The 18124-nt window shown below is 28.6% G+C and overlaps 2 protein-coding genes across 3 annotated transcripts; one reads left to right on the top strand and one right to left on the bottom strand.

Moving 5' to 3' along the window:
• Positions 1-6074: 6074 nt before the first annotated feature.
• LOC108552442 (peptidyl-prolyl cis-trans isomerase) lies at positions 6075-9007 on the bottom strand. 2 transcript variants are annotated; one of them, XM_017906988.1, is made up of 4 exons: positions 8885-9007; positions 7767-7978; positions 6487-6840; positions 6075-6370 (listed from the first exon to the last, which is right to left on the bottom strand). In XM_017906988.1, exons 2-4 carry the CDS (start codon positions 7968-7970, stop codon positions 6299-6301), a joined length of 630 nt encoding a protein of 209 aa, XP_017762477.1. In that variant the 5' UTR covers positions 7971-7978; positions 8885-9007; the 3' UTR covers positions 6075-6298. The 2 variants fall into 2 exon arrangements, with proteins under 2 accessions (XP_017762477.1, XP_017762476.1); XM_017906987.1 differs by lacking the exon at positions 8885-9007 and adding an exon at positions 8780-8873.
• A 403-nt stretch (positions 9008-9410) lies between these two features.
• On the top strand, positions 9411-16716 carry LOC108552462 (cell division cycle and apoptosis regulator protein 1). Its single transcript, XM_017907023.1, has 15 exons — positions 9411-9557; positions 10066-10193; positions 10423-10694; positions 10775-11026; positions 11167-11430; positions 11530-11755; positions 12176-12453; positions 13150-13405; positions 14362-14427; positions 14518-14721; positions 14819-14998; positions 15101-15451; positions 15535-15904; positions 15994-16337; positions 16432-16716. Exons 1-15 carry the CDS (start codon positions 9500-9502, stop codon positions 16714-16716), a joined length of 3534 nt encoding a protein of 1177 aa, XP_017762512.1. The 5' UTR covers positions 9411-9499.
• The last annotated feature ends 1408 nt before the right edge of the window (positions 16717-18124 follow it).

The following is an 18124-nucleotide window of genomic DNA, read 5'->3' as shown; positions in this document are numbered from 1 at the left end:
TGATTTTATGGAAACATTGTGATTGATTGATAAATGAAACACATTAATCTGAGAATTGTCTGTTATATATTTTTAAATATCTTAAATTAAGTTTTGCAACAGGTATTTTTGAATTTTTTTAAATTTTTAATTCTCTTATCTTACAATGATATGTAATAATTAGTGTAATATTAAAAAATAATAATTAATATAACATATATGTAGAATAAGCTACATAAAATGTTGTAAATTCTTTTTGAAAACACTTTTTACCTATATTTATTTAATTTTTATTTTTCAACTATAAAAACAACAAATCCAATGACTAATTTTTATTTATTATTACCTTTATTAAAATATAAATATTTATAATATGAATTTTTGTGCAATATTATTTCTATTAAAATATTAATTTAATGAAATGTCGTACACGATTAATTTGAAAATGAAAGATAAATATTGAGAATTTAACAGAATTGTAACAAACGCGAATGCCAACAGCATCAGTAAACAAATAATTCCCATAAAATCAGAGTCGATACAACGAACTTAAGAGATTGTAAAATCGTGTATGTATCACTCTGCTAAAGCGTTGCGGAATTGATGGTCAGAAATGAATATTATAAAAGTCCGCAAACCTTCGTAGATCTAAAGATTTCAGTGGATGCAACTTTCAACAAATAAATGTGAACAAAAGTTTATTCATTCTCTATATTTAAATAATGCATAATATTTAACTGCAGAGTATAATTAAGCGAAGATTCGAAGCTAAAATTTCGAGATATAATTGAACAATATTATCGTACAATAAATGTTATACATGATGTTCCATAAGAGAGAATTGTTTTTTTATGAAAAGCGTCAAATGTAAAAGATATTATTGAACGATACGATCTCTTCGAGGTCAAGATATTTCGATTTCATGTGTGTATAGTGTATCCCGTACGAAAAATATCATTGCAATAAGCGTTCAGTCATAATGTAAAACATTAACCGAAATTTTTAATCACGAATGTAAATTTTATTATTTCTTTTCCACTTCCAGAAATCACTCTAACGAGTGAAAATACTTTACGTATCGTTTTATATAATTTTTCCAATTACATTATAAATTATTTCATAAATAATTAGATATCGGTGTCTCTCGATCTTTTTCTATATCTATAATAATACGTAATACATGGTGCAAAATAATTAGAAGATCATTTTAATTATTTAAAATGATATAGGAAATGCTTTAAAATTATGAGTACTTGCTCGATCTTTATAAAGAACGGAAAAATTGAATAGTTATATATATATATTGGTTAAAAATATGAAGACTACTCTGTTTTATATTAAGTCCATTCCTTTCCATAATAAGTAATAAATAATAAATTATTTTATAACGACAGATAAATTTATGAGCATTATATAGATGCTTATTTCATATTTTTCTACAATACCAGAAAAGAAATTAATTTTTATAATAATTTTTTCAATGTTTATGATAAAAGAATTTTCAGTATCATTATGCATAAAAGTTTATATTCTATGCTATATAAGTATATATCTTTACACAGCATCTTTAAAAACTAATTACTTCAAAATTACTGAATTTCATAAATAAATTTGTACTCGTATGTTTCAAACAATATCTATACAACGTATACAATGAAATTACATTCATAAAATTCTTTTCACAACTTAGTCTCGTTTTACCATTTCAAATTTTTCCAAAAACCGATCTTCTAATTATTCCGAATAACTAAAATTTCTTACTCGCTAAGTATAAAAGATATAAAACATATTTTTATCGATAAAGACGCAAAGTCATAGACGTTTAAATGTTAGCTTTAACAACGTTAGATCTCTCCTTAGATACTAACAAATTTAACTATTCTCTCCAGTAGCGAAACTTAAACAACGTTAACAACGGCAGTAACATTTCCTACGTACCTACAAATTGCGGATATTAAACTGCAATTAAAGCATGAGGAAATTAATAAACACGATGGTTAGAGAGTGGACTACTCGTCATGTTGAAGTCCAACGCTTATTGCCACCCTTCCTCAATCAAACACGATCCTAGAAGAATATTGCTGAAAACAAATGTAATGCGTGTATTTATTTGCCTTTGCGGGTCGAAGGCTTATCGAATCATTGTAATATATTATATAAATATGTATAATTGTGTGTATAAAAATCAGCATATACAGGGTGATTCGATTAAACTGAGCGTCTGCGCTAATTCTGTTACTGTGGAAATTAGGAAAAATTGTCAAGGCGGTGTTCGAATGGTTCCAAAATCTGCGCAGATCGAAAAAAGGATCTTAACGTTTACACAAATGAACACTTGAAATAAAATATGGTACGCCCCTCTTTTCCTGTATCCTTCTAACATCAACTCGTGCTTTCCGTTCCCAAGGTCATGATATTGTAGGTCAATGAACACGTTTTAATACCGACTACAACATCGTACTGTAAAAAATTATTGTTGATATGCAAAAAAGGGGAATGATCTTCAAACACCGTTAACATGACCTTGACAAAACTCTTCTTGGTCGCCATCAGATGCAGGCTTTGAAATCATTCAAACACTGCTTTGTCAATATTTCCTAACTTTCACTATAACAGAAATAACATAAACGTTCAGTTTGAATGAATCACCCTGTGTATATACAGGGTGGACCATGCAAATATTACAGGTCATAACCTCGTTATTAATGCATTTACAAAAAAATGCTAAAGCATAAAAATAATTGGTTCGAGCACTACACCTGTAAGCTCTCAGGTGGTTTTTAAATGTACAAGTACAAAATGGTGAAAGAACAGGTGCAATGTAATAGAAAGCGTTTGAACGTTTGAATATCTTCAATAAAGACAGTTTTTTAGAGGAAGCGATTTATGCTACAAACAATATGCATTTTCCATAAAAAAATGCAATTGTTAATTGCACATGTACCGTTACATTTAAAAAAAAATTTAACAGCCTACAAGTATAGTGCCCTTTAAACAAATTATTTTTCTCCTTTGGAATTTTTTCGTAAATACATTAATAAAGAAATTATGACCTGTAACATTTACGTGGTCCATCCTGTGTATATATATATATATACTTTTAATAACGACTTAACTTGTATAGTAAGAGCATAACTGAAATATTGTGTAGATCGTCGGGATGTAAGTGACATTAATTTGTGCTGCATCATCGACCATTTTACCTGAAAAAATAACCAAGAAAATAATTGCGTGGATAATTATGGCAATTTTATTAATATACGAAATGTTAAGAGAAAAAGAAAAAAGGAAACTGAAAATGGATTTACTGAATATGTAAATGTTTCATTAAATATGACTGTTACGTACATGTGATGTTACTTGTACGAAATAACGTTGATATAATACTCATATTGTATTTATGGTTTTACCTTTCACAGAGTTAATAAAATCTGCAAGGATTTAAACGTATGTTGTTCTTCTCATTTCATAAATTATCATTCATTTCATTTTGTTTAATTAATAACTGTCTAAAATAAGGATCATAAAATATATTATACTGTTGATTAATTAAAAATCTTCAATCTAAAATTAAAATTAAAACAGTTAAGATTTTCAACTAAATATACTTAATGTATTCATGTTCTTAGGTAAAATATGTATTCATTGAAGTGAAAATGTTTAAGACATTTTTGTTTGAGTATTCTATATTTTAACTGTGGCTTTATCCCAAAGGTTATATAATAACAAAGACAGAAAATTAACCACTTGCGCTACGATTTGACTTTCGGTTGCCGTGCCGCGCTCTACAATATAACGTGGTAAGGTGTTACATTGACGTGGTATACACGTCGCTGGCGACTTTGGAACAAAAAAATCTCGACGTACGTGGCACGTCTTTATAGCGCAAGTGGTTAAAGTTTCGTAATTGTAAATAAATATTCTGTAACTTTTAAAATTGTCCAATAGGATATAAATTTTTGGTAACATTTAGTGCAATATCATTGGCAAAATTCCATTTTTATATGGTATTTATTATAAATAATTCTTTTAATCAATCCATAAATTAGGTTACTAGTAACAAGTGTATTCTACATGTGACGAAACAGTCACTCACACCACTAAAAGTCACTGATGGCGACATCTGATGAACTTCCAGAAAAGATTCACGCTAACAACCCGCCAGTGTGCAACAAAATCTTTCGTAGCGATTATATGTGTTTGATACAATTATTAAAATAAAATTCCTTTTTCTATAAATTGTAAGACATTTATTCTTCACATCAGTAGTTAATAGGAAGATAGAGAACCTTACACATATTTTAACTGTGACTTCATCTTGGAGGTCGTTTAATAATAAAGGCAGGAAACAAGAAATATGCACTACGAACTTTAAATTGCTACTTTATATATTTTATCACAGACGAGGTTTCACTTTCGTACAAATACGTGGAAAAATGAAGGCTGTGAAAAATCTATAACAATGCGTGGAATATTGTAAATCAGATTTTAAAGACACGATATTAATTACTTATATAGTTTTAAATAATGAAAAATTGAAAGTCCTATCGTTATTAGTATCGAAAAAATTATATACAAAACACGAACGAAAAAGTTTGCGTAGACAGATATCTTACAAATACTTAGGTAAACTATTCAAATTAAAATTATTAGAAAGAAAATATCAAGAAATACATTACTCTTTTGTCCCCTCCCCCCCTCCACTCCTACCATTTCATTGACTCAAAAAAAGTAGAGTGAAATATGCAAAATTGATAAAAGACAATGAACTACGTAATTACCAAAAATTATTTAATCTGCATATTAACAAATACTTTATATATTAGTTGTTGAAATGTTTTTAAGAATCATCGAAATCGCAGGATGAGATATACATGGATAAGTTGTCCAAAAATGGATATTAATATCTGAAAATATCAACTGTAAACGTGTCATATAATCAACTTTACTATTTTTAAACATGTAAGTTTATGACATAAGAAAATGTAAGCAAAACTTTAATACAGCATAAATTTGTTATAATTTTTTAGTAAAAAATAAGAAAGTAATCACAAATTATAAAATATAAAATTACGCAATAGAATTAGTGAAGTAAAATAATCTATTTTGTAATGAAGACTAATTATAAGAACCACTTTAAATGTATTTTTATCATTAAAGATAATGTTTAATCTTTGTATTTTCAACTAATCTTTCATTTTATCGCTTATTTTTTATAAATATCTTCATATTAAGGATAAATAAAAAGATATTCAAAACTAAACAACAATTGAATAAAAAATACATTTCTTAGCATTATGAAACTAATAATAATAATAATAATTCATGTATTCTTATGTATGCATTAAAATATTTTAGTAATATATTATAAGAATAATTTAAACAACCAATAACATACTAATATTAATAAAATAGAGAAATTCGTACTTTATTTGCGATAATAAACATACAACAATTACTTCAGAAAACAATTTTATTTTATAGAAATCCCAATTACTGTGATCGTTGCAACTACATTTTCCAACATTGGTGTTACATCAGAACAAAATGAAATTATCTAAAGGCATTATTTGATACTACAGTTTACACTAATCAAATCTCTATTATCATTCTGTGCTTAGAAAAGGCAAGGTGTATACATATAAAAACGAATAATGCCCTAGATAACACAAGCATTATTTTAGTGGATCTAAGTATAAAAGCACATTAGAAAAGTTAAAATATTGTAACGTCACAGATAAATGCATTGTACAGCAATCATGTAACACTCGCTAAACATGGATCTTAGAAATGTAAATACTTACGAATTTTATCTTTATTAGATACTAAAATATGAATAATACACACAGAAAAATTATTTTATGAAACACACTCTGTTCATATATTTACGTTTTACTGTGCTATATCATTTAATACCATTAAAGGAGCAATATCCCATGGAAGAATGTGGATCTAAACCTCTTTCATTTGTTTTACATTACACTTCGGTATAGGAGAAGTATGTTGCTTATTGCAGGTAATAATGAATGTAAAATTATGAAACAATTTTTACAATAAAAAACAAAAAAGAAATTATGTTAAGAAAATCTATTTCATTGCATTTTCCAACTTCAATTATTTGTGATAAAAAATAGTACAATGTATGTAACTTTTTGATTCTACTTTGAAGTAGTTACACCTTTTTTAATATAAAACTAAATCCACAATATTAAGAAAAAATGAAGATGATTAAAATGAATGAGTTATACAATAAAGACAGCAACAGTTGTATGTAACAACTAAATAAAAATGCAGTCATTGGAGTATCTACTTGGAGTATCTACAGTTGTCCAGACTTAACTATTACAATCTTTTTGGTAGTCTTTCCACTTTGACTTCCCATTCCTTCCATCTAAAATAAAAATAATAAATATTATATTCTTTGTTACCAAAAAGAGTAATATGTTTACATTTATTAATTATAATATGTAATTATATAATAAAAGATAGAAAAAAGTAATAACATACTTTTCTAACAACATCCATTCCTTCAATAACTTTTCCAAATACAACATGTTTTCCATCAAGCCAACTGGTTTTGGCACAAGTAATAAAGAACTGACTACCATTAGTATTTGGACCAGCATTAGCCATAGAAAGAATACCAGGTTCAGTATGCTTCAATGTGAAATTTTCATCATTAAATTTGACACCATAGATAGACCTTCCACCAGTGCCATTATGATTGGTAAAATCACCTCCTTGGCACATGAAATTTGGAATTACTCGATGAAAACTGCTTCCTGTATAGCCAAGACCATACTGACCAACACACAGAACTCGGAAATTCTCTGCTGTTTTTGGGACAACATCGCTTCGCAACTGAAAATTTAATTTTCTTTTAAAAACATTTAAAAATATAATTTCCATCTTATAATAAACAATCATAAACATACTGATTATGTACATGTACATGTACAACTATGTACAAATACAATTTCCATTTAAATATATAAATTGCATTAATTTTTGAATTTAAACAAGGATATAAAAAATTAATATAATATACAAAAATATTAAATAATTAACTGTTCTACATAAATTACATTAATAAGATATAAACTAACACAAATTTTAATGATAACATAATCTGAAGGTCACTGTTTTAAAATATAAATTTGATTTACTTATTCAAGTGAAAAATTTTGCTATTTATATAACAACATATATGTAACATCAATAACTAAATTTGTAGTATACAAGAATTAAAGACTGAAACTTAAATGTAAATGAAAGCAAATAACAGAGCATTTTCAATGTATTTATAACATATTCATAACTTGTCCACATTTTTACTTTTTTCTTATAATAAATTACAAAAAATGTAATTTAAATATTTTAAATTCATATAAAAATTAAAATTATCAAAATAACTCGCAAAACATGTTTCATAGTTACATAGTTTTAGTTTCATCTGTACGGAATACGTAATCAAATGTGTCAGCAACAGTCGGCGAATGGAAAATTTTACGATTTAGTACAATCAAAAGAATGATACAATGAACATTGAAATTACATATATCATATTTTATAATATCAAAAAAAAAATAAATTTCATTTTACTCAAATAAAATAACAATCTTAAAAGAAAAATGTACATATTAATGACTTTGAGGGAAATTCTAATCGAAAATTGTCTCATATAATCGGCTTTTAAGAAAATCCAAGATGGCCAATCATGCCGGGATTCCAACGAGGACATATTTAAGAAGCGAAAACTACATTAACTGTAAATAATTTTCATTTACCTCCATCACGATGCGACCCACAGGTTTATCATCAGCTGTGATATCGAAGAAAACACGAGGTAAATCCATTTTTTCTACTTGAGTGGAAAGATTTCGGGCAAGCAACGCAAAAGACGATCGTCTCGACCGGGCGGTGGCTCCAAAATGACTCAAATGGCTGAAGGTCGAACCAATTGACAGCCGGCAGATCGATCTCAACGCCATGTTCAAAGCTTATTACATGAAAAATCAATTTCAAACAGCTTAATCTTTCGTCTCTACTATATAATACAGTATATATTCTTTTCCAGAAGTAAACCGCTACTATTTCATAGAATTATTATGTAATAAAACGGCGTTTTTCAGTTTTGTATTGATAATTACTTATAGTATTGAACGACAAACGTGGTTTCCACCGTTAACCAATCCGATACGACATTTTCTACGACTATGAGAAATAACCAATCAAATGTTTTGCTTTTGGTCATGTAACGGAAAGATATAGTATACTATTAAGTCTTATATTCACAAAAAATAATTAATTGTAAAGTTGTAAATAGAAACAAAATATGTAAATAGTGCTGATTATATCTACAAACTACCTTGTAATTATAGCTTTGCACTTAAAAATAGGTATTTAATGTAGTTAACCTTCCTTTAAATTTATGGGATTTTGAATTACGTCTATATGAATGCGCCTTAAAGTTTTTCTCTGCATATGACAAAAATGGTTTATATATATAATAAAATTAGAAACTCTTTTCTTTATTGCTATTATATAATAAATATATTTCTATGGTTATATAAATATTTTTGTAATTTGTAAACTATAAAAAATATTTATAATTTAAATCCAAAGATACAGAATATTTATTCGTTATATTTATAGTATTAATTTATTCCTGCCTACACTATTAAAAATATTGTAGGCTAATTACTTAATTTTATCTAAAATATTATCTAATATGTTCATAATACTTATATCGTTACAATATGTTTACCGGTTATGATATCGTTACATATTTAAATTATACCTTATTAGCAGAAACCTGGTTTTGCTTCGTTAATAGGAAGAGAGCATGCAATTATACTAATATAACTCATTTGACATAACCAAAGGATGTTATGTCATGCTTTACCTTGAATCTTGATAATTTTGATTATGGACCAATCATGTTTCTGTTCAATTTTATTCTGTCTACACCGGACATGACGTTCTACTCTTGCTGTTCCAATAGCCGAGTAGAAATATATCACTTAAATTTCACAATAATATATTCCTAAATTATATTATATTTAAACAATCGAATACTATTTTCTATTTAAACCTATTTGTCTCAGAAATATACAAATTCAGATATATCGAAATGTTAAATACCGACATTTAGTAATAAAGCAACGTACGTTTCTATTGAGTCTCAACTTAACAAGTATGCTTCCTATACATCTAACAGAATCAAATTGAAATTTGACTTAACTTTTTTACAAATATTTAAATTGTATTTATTTATTGTTAAACAATAAATGAATAAAATTAATTGTCCAGCAAATTTTACGTAACATTTATATTGTGGAGAAATTTTATCCAAAAAAATTTTAAAGATTCAAAATTAATTTCACTTCCTTCATAGAGAAATATTTGATTACAGTAGTTGTAGCTGAAAAGATGGCGCCCAAATGAAGGACGCTCAATTGAGAGTAGTGGAGATCCTGTTAAATTGGTATTGTTAATAATATCACATATTTTTTAGGAAATGAGTAATCTTTCACCATTTGGAGGTGGTAAAAATCCACCGTGGGTTCGTAATGCAGGTGAACTGATTGTATTAATTTATATCTTATTGTCGTTCCGTGTGCAAGTCAACAATGTTGCCAAATTTCTGTTATAATTTATATGAGTCAATGAATATATTTATAAAATATTTTTGACCAATGTTTTGTATATTATTAGAGTATTTAAAGTTAATTAATGATATACATATGTCCAAATAATAAATATTTATATGTTTAATAATGGAAATAGATTGTTTGTTATCAGATTTTTCTTGTATTTATTTTAATTTTCTACAAATTATTAAACAAATGGTTTTTATAACAAATATAATAATATACACATGCATCTTAACTTTTACATGTTTTTATAATTGTTTAGTTTGTATTTCAAAAATGGAAATATTATGTGCAGTTACATGTAAGCACAATATATATAAAATATAATAAACAAATTAATTTATTGTTATTTATATGATATATGTACAAATATTTGTAACTAAGGTTTAAATATATAAATTTAGTATATTTTATTTTTATTTATATATAGGACAAGGAATTCAAAATATTCAACAACAAATGTTAGGTCAAGCAATGGGTAGCATAGGTGGACAACCTATGGTTCAATACCAACAACAAACCCAACAAGTTTATCAACAAAGTTTAGGATTACAACAGGTTAGTATGAATGATGGAATATATTAAAATGTAGGAATAATGTAATAAATATGTGATATCTTATTAATGATTATATGTTGAGTTTTTATCTTGTCTTATATAATACTTTTTATATATATTATTCTTAATATAATATTAAGAATGTATTTTCTAATTCTTTAGTAGGTTATACATAACACTCTACATTTGTTAGAATATTTATTGATACATTTTAATTGACACAAAATAGCCTAATATAACGATGGCTTCAATGGCAACACTTGGATCTAACTTACCATCGGGTATAGCTGGCCAATTATATCCACAAGTTGCTACTGTTTCTTATCCACCACCAAGAGCATTAAATACAAATGCATTTCAACCTTCTGTTGCTGGTGTACCACAACAAGTGCAACAAAATGTACCTTCGTCTTCTACCAAACAAAGAGTATTTACTGGCACAGTTACACAAGTATATGACAATTTTGGTTTTGTAGATGAAGATGTATTCTTTCAAACAAAGTAATAATATTATACAAAAATATTTGTATTAAATTTGTAACTTGAAATGTATAATATATGGCATTAAACAATTCTTTTAGTGCGTGTGTTAAAGGATCTAATCCAGTTGTGGGTGATCGAGTACTAGTGGAAGCATCATATAATCCATCCATGCCATTTAAATGGAGTGCCACTAGGATACAAGTACTTCCTATGGGAAATAATAATAATAGTGCTAGTACACAACAAAGTAATCAAACAACTCGTCAACAACAGCAATCACAGCCACAACAAAGTCGAACTTCAGGAACATATAATGCTGTCCCTCCACCTGCTGAGAATGCTAATAATAGGTAATTAATGTTAGTTAACATTATACACTGTGTTAATAACAGATCATAATTATGTACAAGATTTAGGTATGTCATATGAATAGTTTTTGGAATATGTGTGCAGTATAATCATTTTATTGAAGAAGCATAATTATTGGTAGATTTACAACTAGTGCAACAAGTGCTAATACAGCTAGTAATCGAAACAAAGTTGGAAGAGTAAGAGAAAGATCTCCACGAGAACGAAAAAACGAAGAAGAAGAAATTGAAAGAAAGAGACGTCGCGAAGAAAGAATTAGAGAACGTGAAAAAAAAGAAGAACGTAGTCCGTCGAGAACTAGGAGAAGCAAATCTCCAAGACCAAGACGACGTACTAGAGTTGTACCGCGTTACATGGTACAGATACCAAAAATAGCTCTTGATTTGTACGTATATTCTTTGTATAATATACTTAAAAATTATAATTTTTTGTAGTTCTTTCTAATACATTTAAAATCGCAAAACTTAATTATTTATTATTTTAGACCCGAAGCAGATGTACTCGAAATAAGAAGACGTTATCAAAATATGTATATTCCCAGTGATTTTTTTTCTACCAATTTCCGATGGGTTGACGCTTTTCCACCACATATGCCATTTGCTCTTAATAAGCCATGCTCTTTCCATGTTACTCATAAAGACGTTGATCCTTGCACTGAAAATACAGCAGTACTAGAACCTTCAGATGCTGATTATCTTTTTTCTGCTAAGGTTTGTTACATTATAATTTTAGAAATTATTGATTAAATAATTTCTTGTTGTCAATCACATCCGCAACACTGCAAGTGACAGAACTTTTGAAGTAAATGTTTTCTTTTGAAATAAAAATCACACGTTAACTGTTAATATATCATCAATAACGGATATATATTCTTTTTATCAATGTTCAAATTAAATAATAAAACTTTCTTTGTGACTTTTTAATGGATCAGCAGTAGAAAAGTAATTTGAGAGTATAATTTATTATTTAATAGTACTTTGTTTACGTATTTTATGAAATGTTTTAATTTCTTATGTTGGATATTATTTTCTTATTTAACTTTTATAATATTGATGATTCATTGACAAGTAATATATTAATATGGTTGTAGTTACATTTAATTTTCCTAAACTATAGATATTATTTTGTAGGTTATGCTGATATCTATGCCTGCCATGGAAGAAATTTATAAACGGTGTTGTGGTGTATCCGAAGATAGAGATCCAGATCGCGATTATGTACATCCTACGCGTTTAATAAATTTCTTGGTAGGCTTACGAGGTAAAAACGAAACAATGGCAATTGGTGGACCATGGAGTCCTTCTTTGGATGGTCCTAATCCTGAAAAGGACCCATCGGTATTGATTAGAACTGCAGTAAGGACCTGCAAAGCGCTCACGGGAATAGATCTGTCCAGCTGCACTCAGTGGTACGGTTCTCCGAATATTGATACTTTTTACCTTTATTACTTTAAATACAATTTAAAACACTTCATCGAAAGAGCAACGTGATGCTATCTAGTTTCTCTGCCCATTATTTCATTATTCGCCGATACATTATCAAGTTACTTCAGTAAAAATTAATACAAAACTAAAAAATTCTCATTGGTTGAAAATTTTGGACTCGTCGGCTTCGTCCAGCATTCCATATTGTATAAATGTATGATATACACACTCTTTGAAGACATATAACTTAATTGTGTTAAAGACATGAGATAGAATGTTATAGCATTAAGAAAGATCCGGCAGGTGTACCATCCATGAGAGAAAGTAACTTCTAATGCGAGTTCTGAATTGATAACTAAGGTTGTAGCTCAATCTCTACAGAGGAGGTATGTATTTGTTCTATACACAACCGACCGATGGAGATTGCTGCACTGGATCCTGTATCGAGCACCCAGATGATATTCGAGCAGTCATGGCAGACAGATCATCACTATTGTTCTGTGATCGTTATGACCCACTCAGTTGTGCTTTATCAAACGATCTACATTGTGCGCTGTGTGTGGCTTTGTATGCAGTGCGTGGGCTTTACGAACAAGCGAACGAACACTTAGCATATAAGGCAAAGCTAAGCGGCATTAACCTGAGTTGACGTTTGGGTATTGTTTTTCCTTGCGGCACAGGTATCGCTTCCTGGAACTCTACTACAGACGTGCAGAAACGACCCACAAGTCAGGGCGAGTGGTGCCCTCTCGCGTTGAAACCGTCATACTATTTCTCCCAGATGTTTGGAGCTGTGTACCCACCAAATTGGAATGGGATGGTCTGCAACTCAGCTATAAGAAACAACTGGAGCGAAAATTGCTGCGTGCTGCCTCTAGCCCCGACGATTTGGATGCTGCCAATGACACTGATGAGGCTGCCGTCGCTGATCAAAAGGCACTGCCAACATCATCCCATATTACTTTTACCTTTTTATTACATTATATAATCGTGCAACTGTTTTCCCATTACTAAACTGGATTTTCAATATAGGCTGTACTTGCTCATTGATCCTATTGTCAAGTGTTTGTTCGTTTCTTGAGCATTTGACTGTTCATTGCTAATTTAGACAATATAAATAGCTTTTTTTTTTATTGAATGCTGTTATATTATATAAGTAGTTAATTGCTGTATCTTAATATTCCAATTTTTATTATTTCAATGCATAAATATGTCTTTTTTAGAAAATGGCTCAGTAACATATGAATAATGTTGTAATATTATTTAAATGACAAATCAAATAATTTTATTGAAGATGTATTTCATAGTACATGGGATAAAATAATATGATAAAATATTGTATTTAATCACATAAACATGTCATAATAGTTACTGATTCTAAATTATGGCATTCTAAAATATTTCACTTATCGAAAAATTTCAAAATTAACATAACTAAAAAGATCAATGAGTAATGTATTGCAAGTATTCCCTTAGCCACTGGCAGTCACATTGCATTAACAAGAGAAGCAAGCAAGCCTAGCTCGGAGAAGAGCACAGCTGAGCCATTCCCTTTCCTGAAACCTTCACCATCATTGATAAATCATTCAAAAATTTCATTTGATAATCGTTGTATACAACATTATTGATATTATCCATAACCTATCAACCACACAGACACCAGAGCCAGGACACTATGAGAATCTAGCAGTTACTTGAGTCATACTTGAAGGTCATCGTAAATGAAGAACCGTGTATATCATTACAATGTGAGAGAGTGATGATAAAATAGAGAGTGATGAAAGAATAAAGAGGGAGTGGTTTCGTTTCGTTATATAGGGGCTGCTTCTGTTTTGTAGTTTTTTATTCTATTTGTTACTTCTATAACATAATGCACAATTTCTGTTTTTCAGGATGATCCAGTACCTGAGAAAAAGGATCCTACTCATTATTCTGAATTAGATCCAAAGTCCATGAACGTTAGTTTTATTATAATTATTTATAATACCTTCTCGTTGTTGTTATTGTTACTGCTGCTTTTATATTTATGAGTGCTTAATTTTACATAGGTAATCGAACTACGGCAAGAATTAGCAGCTCGTAATTTAAATTGCAAAGGTCTGAAATCACAATTACTAGCAAGGATTATGAAAGCAGCAGCACTAGAACAAGCTAAGGAAGAAGGTCGACAGGACGACATAGAAGAAAACGAAAAAGATATCTCACCTCCACCGAAGGAAGAAGAGGATAAAAAGTTGAAAGATATTAAAGATGTAAGGTTTTGTGTATTCCTTGTAAATATATATATAATTTAACATTTTTCGTAAAATATAAATAACTAAAGTAACTAAGTACACCATTAATGTACAGCATGATGAAGACAGAAGAAAACTTTGTGAACGTGAACGTGCTGCTCTTGAAAAACGATATACTTTACCCGAATCATCTCATATTATTGTTCATCCTTCCAGAATGGCTAAAAGTGGGAAATTTGATTGCACTGTTATGTCGTTGAGCGTTCTTTTAGATTATAGACCAGAAGATACAAAGGTATTTTTTTTCTTTCTTTTTTACAACATATTGATCTTAAATTGAATGTAGTTGTTATTACATAAATAGAAAAATTGTGCTTTATCATTTTTTCTCATTTAGGAACATTCGTTCGAGGTATCATTATTTGCAGAACTTTTTAATGAAATGTTAATGCGAGATTTTGGATTTCGAATTTATCGAGCATTATGTAGTCTTCCTGAGAAACCTAAAGAAAAAGATGATGAAAAGAAAAAGGATAAAAAGGATGATAAAAGAGATGAAAAAAAGGACGATAAAAGAAAGGATGATGAGAAAAGATGTAATAGGAAAGATGAAAGAAAGGATGACAAAAGAAGAGAAGGAAGTAAAGATAAGAAAGATGAGAAAGATGCAAAAAACAAAACGGATGATAGGGATCGAGAAAAAGAAAAAAATGATGATGACGATGATGACGAAGAAGACGAGTCTGATGTAATTATTTCTACATGTGTTATCAAGTGCGCGTGCGTATGTGTGTGTTTAAACTTATCTATTATAATGATTATATTTTATAGGATGATGATTCAATTAAAGATGGTAGGCGAGATAGGGAAAAAGATGGAAGAAAAAGGAAAATAAAATTGTATACACATGATCCTTACCTCTTACTATCGTTCGTCTATTTCGATCAAACTCACTGTGGTTATATATTTGACAAAGATATAGAAGAACTTATTTATACTTTAGGACTAAATTTATCAAGAGCTCAAGTTCGTAAATTAGTACAAAAGGTTGTAACAAGGGATTCTTTACATTATCGTAAATTAACAGATAAATCGAGGGAAGATGACTTAAAGGAGGAAAAAAAAGATGAAAAGGATATTGATAAATGTGATTTTGCTAAGGTAGACGGCGAAGAAGAAATATTACGTTCATTAGCACTTGGTACATTTTACATATTTTATATTTTATAAATAAAGTACTGTTTTATTTTTATTTTTATTTTTTTTGTTCTTTTTTTTGTTTTGTTACAGGAAATAAAAAATTATTACCTGTGTTTGTTGGAAGTGGACCGCTATCAAAAAGAGCACGGAGAGAAGATGCGTTTACAGAACAATCTGAAGAATCTAACATACCAGAAGGTTTTGTTATGTATAAAGGCTCTTTATTAGATGTAGAGAAACTTGTTAGCCAATTAAAAAGGTCAGAAAAAGCACGGTTAGACACAGAAGAACGTCTAATGGAATTACAACACGAATTATGTGTTGTAAACGACAAATCAACAAAACAAACAAATAGTATTAAAGGTCTTTCTGAAGATTTAAAAATATACAAAGATAAATTAAGAAATACGGATGAAAAACTTAAAAAAGTATCGGTAAATATCACGTACTTGTTCATTTTATTCCTTTTTTTTCTTACATAATATTTCAAAAATGTATTTATATTGTATTTTTGTTTTCTTTGTGTAGTCTGAATGCCACACATACCTTACAGCAGTAAAAAATATGTATCATATAGCAGCAAAAATGATGCAATCTGATACAAGAAAAGTTGAAGTTGTAGAAATACAAGATGAAAAAGTTAGCGAAGTTAATGGATCAGAAATTGAAACTAAATTTAAAACGGACACAAGATGGGGTGACAACAAAATTCCAATAAAAAAAGAATTTACAGAAATGGAGAAAGAAAAGAAATGTGACAATAAAGTCTCGATTAAAAAAGAAATCATGGAAACAGATAAAGAAAAAAAATAAAAAAAAGATGTATGTTCTTTATTTATTGTAAAAGATGTGAACGCACTCTTATTAAATTCTAACTGTATTAGTATCAAGGAAATTAAAAATGTGCTTAGTGATAAATAGCACAAAAGGAGAATGGGATAAATTTACCCACATGAAAGTAAAAATGATGTTAAAGACTCTGTTTTATAACTTTTTTCACTCAGTGACAATATATAGTAAACCTGTTTCTGTGCATATTACATTAGAAATAAGGAAATACGCGTTCAAGTAGCATAAATGAGTGATATTGAGTACTACAAATATTAGAACCAATCATTACACTGCAATTCTTCATTCAAGTTTACCGAATTTTATGCAGATAAAATTCTTAAAGATCTTTGAAATACTAATGTAATTTTGATTTGCCATAAAGTGCCAGATATTGATAGACAGTTATACGTCGTAATTTCAGTATAAGTTAACATTGAAAATTGTCATTGTATAACATATATCATACTTCAAAAATTCTACCACATTTTTGAGTAAATTCTCATAATGAGTAATTATGAACCATTTCTTAAAACTTAGTAGTCTATTTTTCCAGTTATTTTGTTTCATAATAAACTGTGATTTATTCAGGACACATTTATTACAATGCAATTTTTTTCTTTTCTTGAATGGATTACATTTAAGATAATGTTAGCATTGTTGCTTTCATATATGAATTGTACATTGCAATTATGATCCCTATGTGATATTCTTTATCACAAGTACTTTTCTTTTTACAGCAACTATTGAGTAACATATTTGACAGTAACAATGTATTTGTATTATGTTATAAGTGTATTTATTGCTTTGTACACAGGAGACAGTATGACAAAATAAAACTTTTATGCAGTACATATAACACCAACTGTAAAATACACAGTAATAATTAATTTACGGGATATCGTTAGCATTATTTTTCTCAAACTGCGTACAAAATGAATTTTTGTCTATTCTATATTTCTTATAATTGCTGTAAATATTTTCTCGAAAACGGTACCTAAGAGTAATTTGAACGCCAAAGTATCTGTAGACAGTTTAGTATCAAATAAACATGTGTTATGCATATACATATATATACATATATAAAGTATAATAATTTATTTTAAAAGAAATTGTAAAAGATAGCATTACAATTTTTTTTTTATATTCATAAATTGCGATTTTTATTAATGTTATTTATCTCAACATGAATTTAACAAAATTTATATGTTAATTGTGATAACTCGGTAGAAAGATGAGTGCTCATGATGTCCCTCATTTTGAACAGATATTACTCATTATACATATACAATTTGAAAACTGGTAAAAAAGTACACAGAAACGTAATTTTTGAACACTAGTTGTTTTATGTATTTTTTTTCATCGAATAACACACAATGCCAAGGACATTATT

The sequence above is a fragment of the Eufriesea mexicana genome, unplaced genomic scaffold (genome assembly GCF_001483705.2).
Source record: "Eufriesea mexicana isolate 0111107269 unplaced genomic scaffold, ASM148370v2 scaffold6825, whole genome shotgun sequence".
Classification (NCBI taxonomy): Eukaryota; Metazoa; Arthropoda; class Insecta; order Hymenoptera; family Apidae; genus Eufriesea; species Eufriesea mexicana.
The sequence above is the reverse complement of the archived record's forward strand: the minus strand, read 5'-3'. Positions and strand labels throughout refer to the sequence as shown.

Coding starts and splice junctions, on each gene's coding strand:
- LOC108552442 (XM_017906988.1), bottom strand. CDS start 7,970: ATGGCGTTGAGATCGATCTGCCGGCTGTCAATTGGTTCGACCTTCAGC. Junction 6,841..7,766: donor TGGGTCGCATCGTGATGGAG/GTAAATGAAAAT, acceptor TTAAATTTTCAG/TTGCGAAGCGATGTTGTCCC. Junction 6,371..6,486: donor GAATGGATGTTGTTAGAAAA/GTATGTTATTAC, acceptor TTTTTATTTTAG/ATGGAAGGAATGGGAAGTCA.
- LOC108552462 (XM_017907023.1), top strand. CDS start 9,500: ATGAGTAATCTTTCACCATTTGGAGGTGGTAAAAATCCACCGTGGGTT. Junction 9,558..10,065: donor ACCGTGGGTTCGTAATGCAG/GTGAACTGATTG, acceptor ATTTATATATAG/GACAAGGAATTCAAAATATT. Junction 15,905..15,993: donor ATTACGTTCATTAGCACTTG/GTACATTTTACA, acceptor GTTTTGTTACAG/GAAATAAAAAATTATTACCT.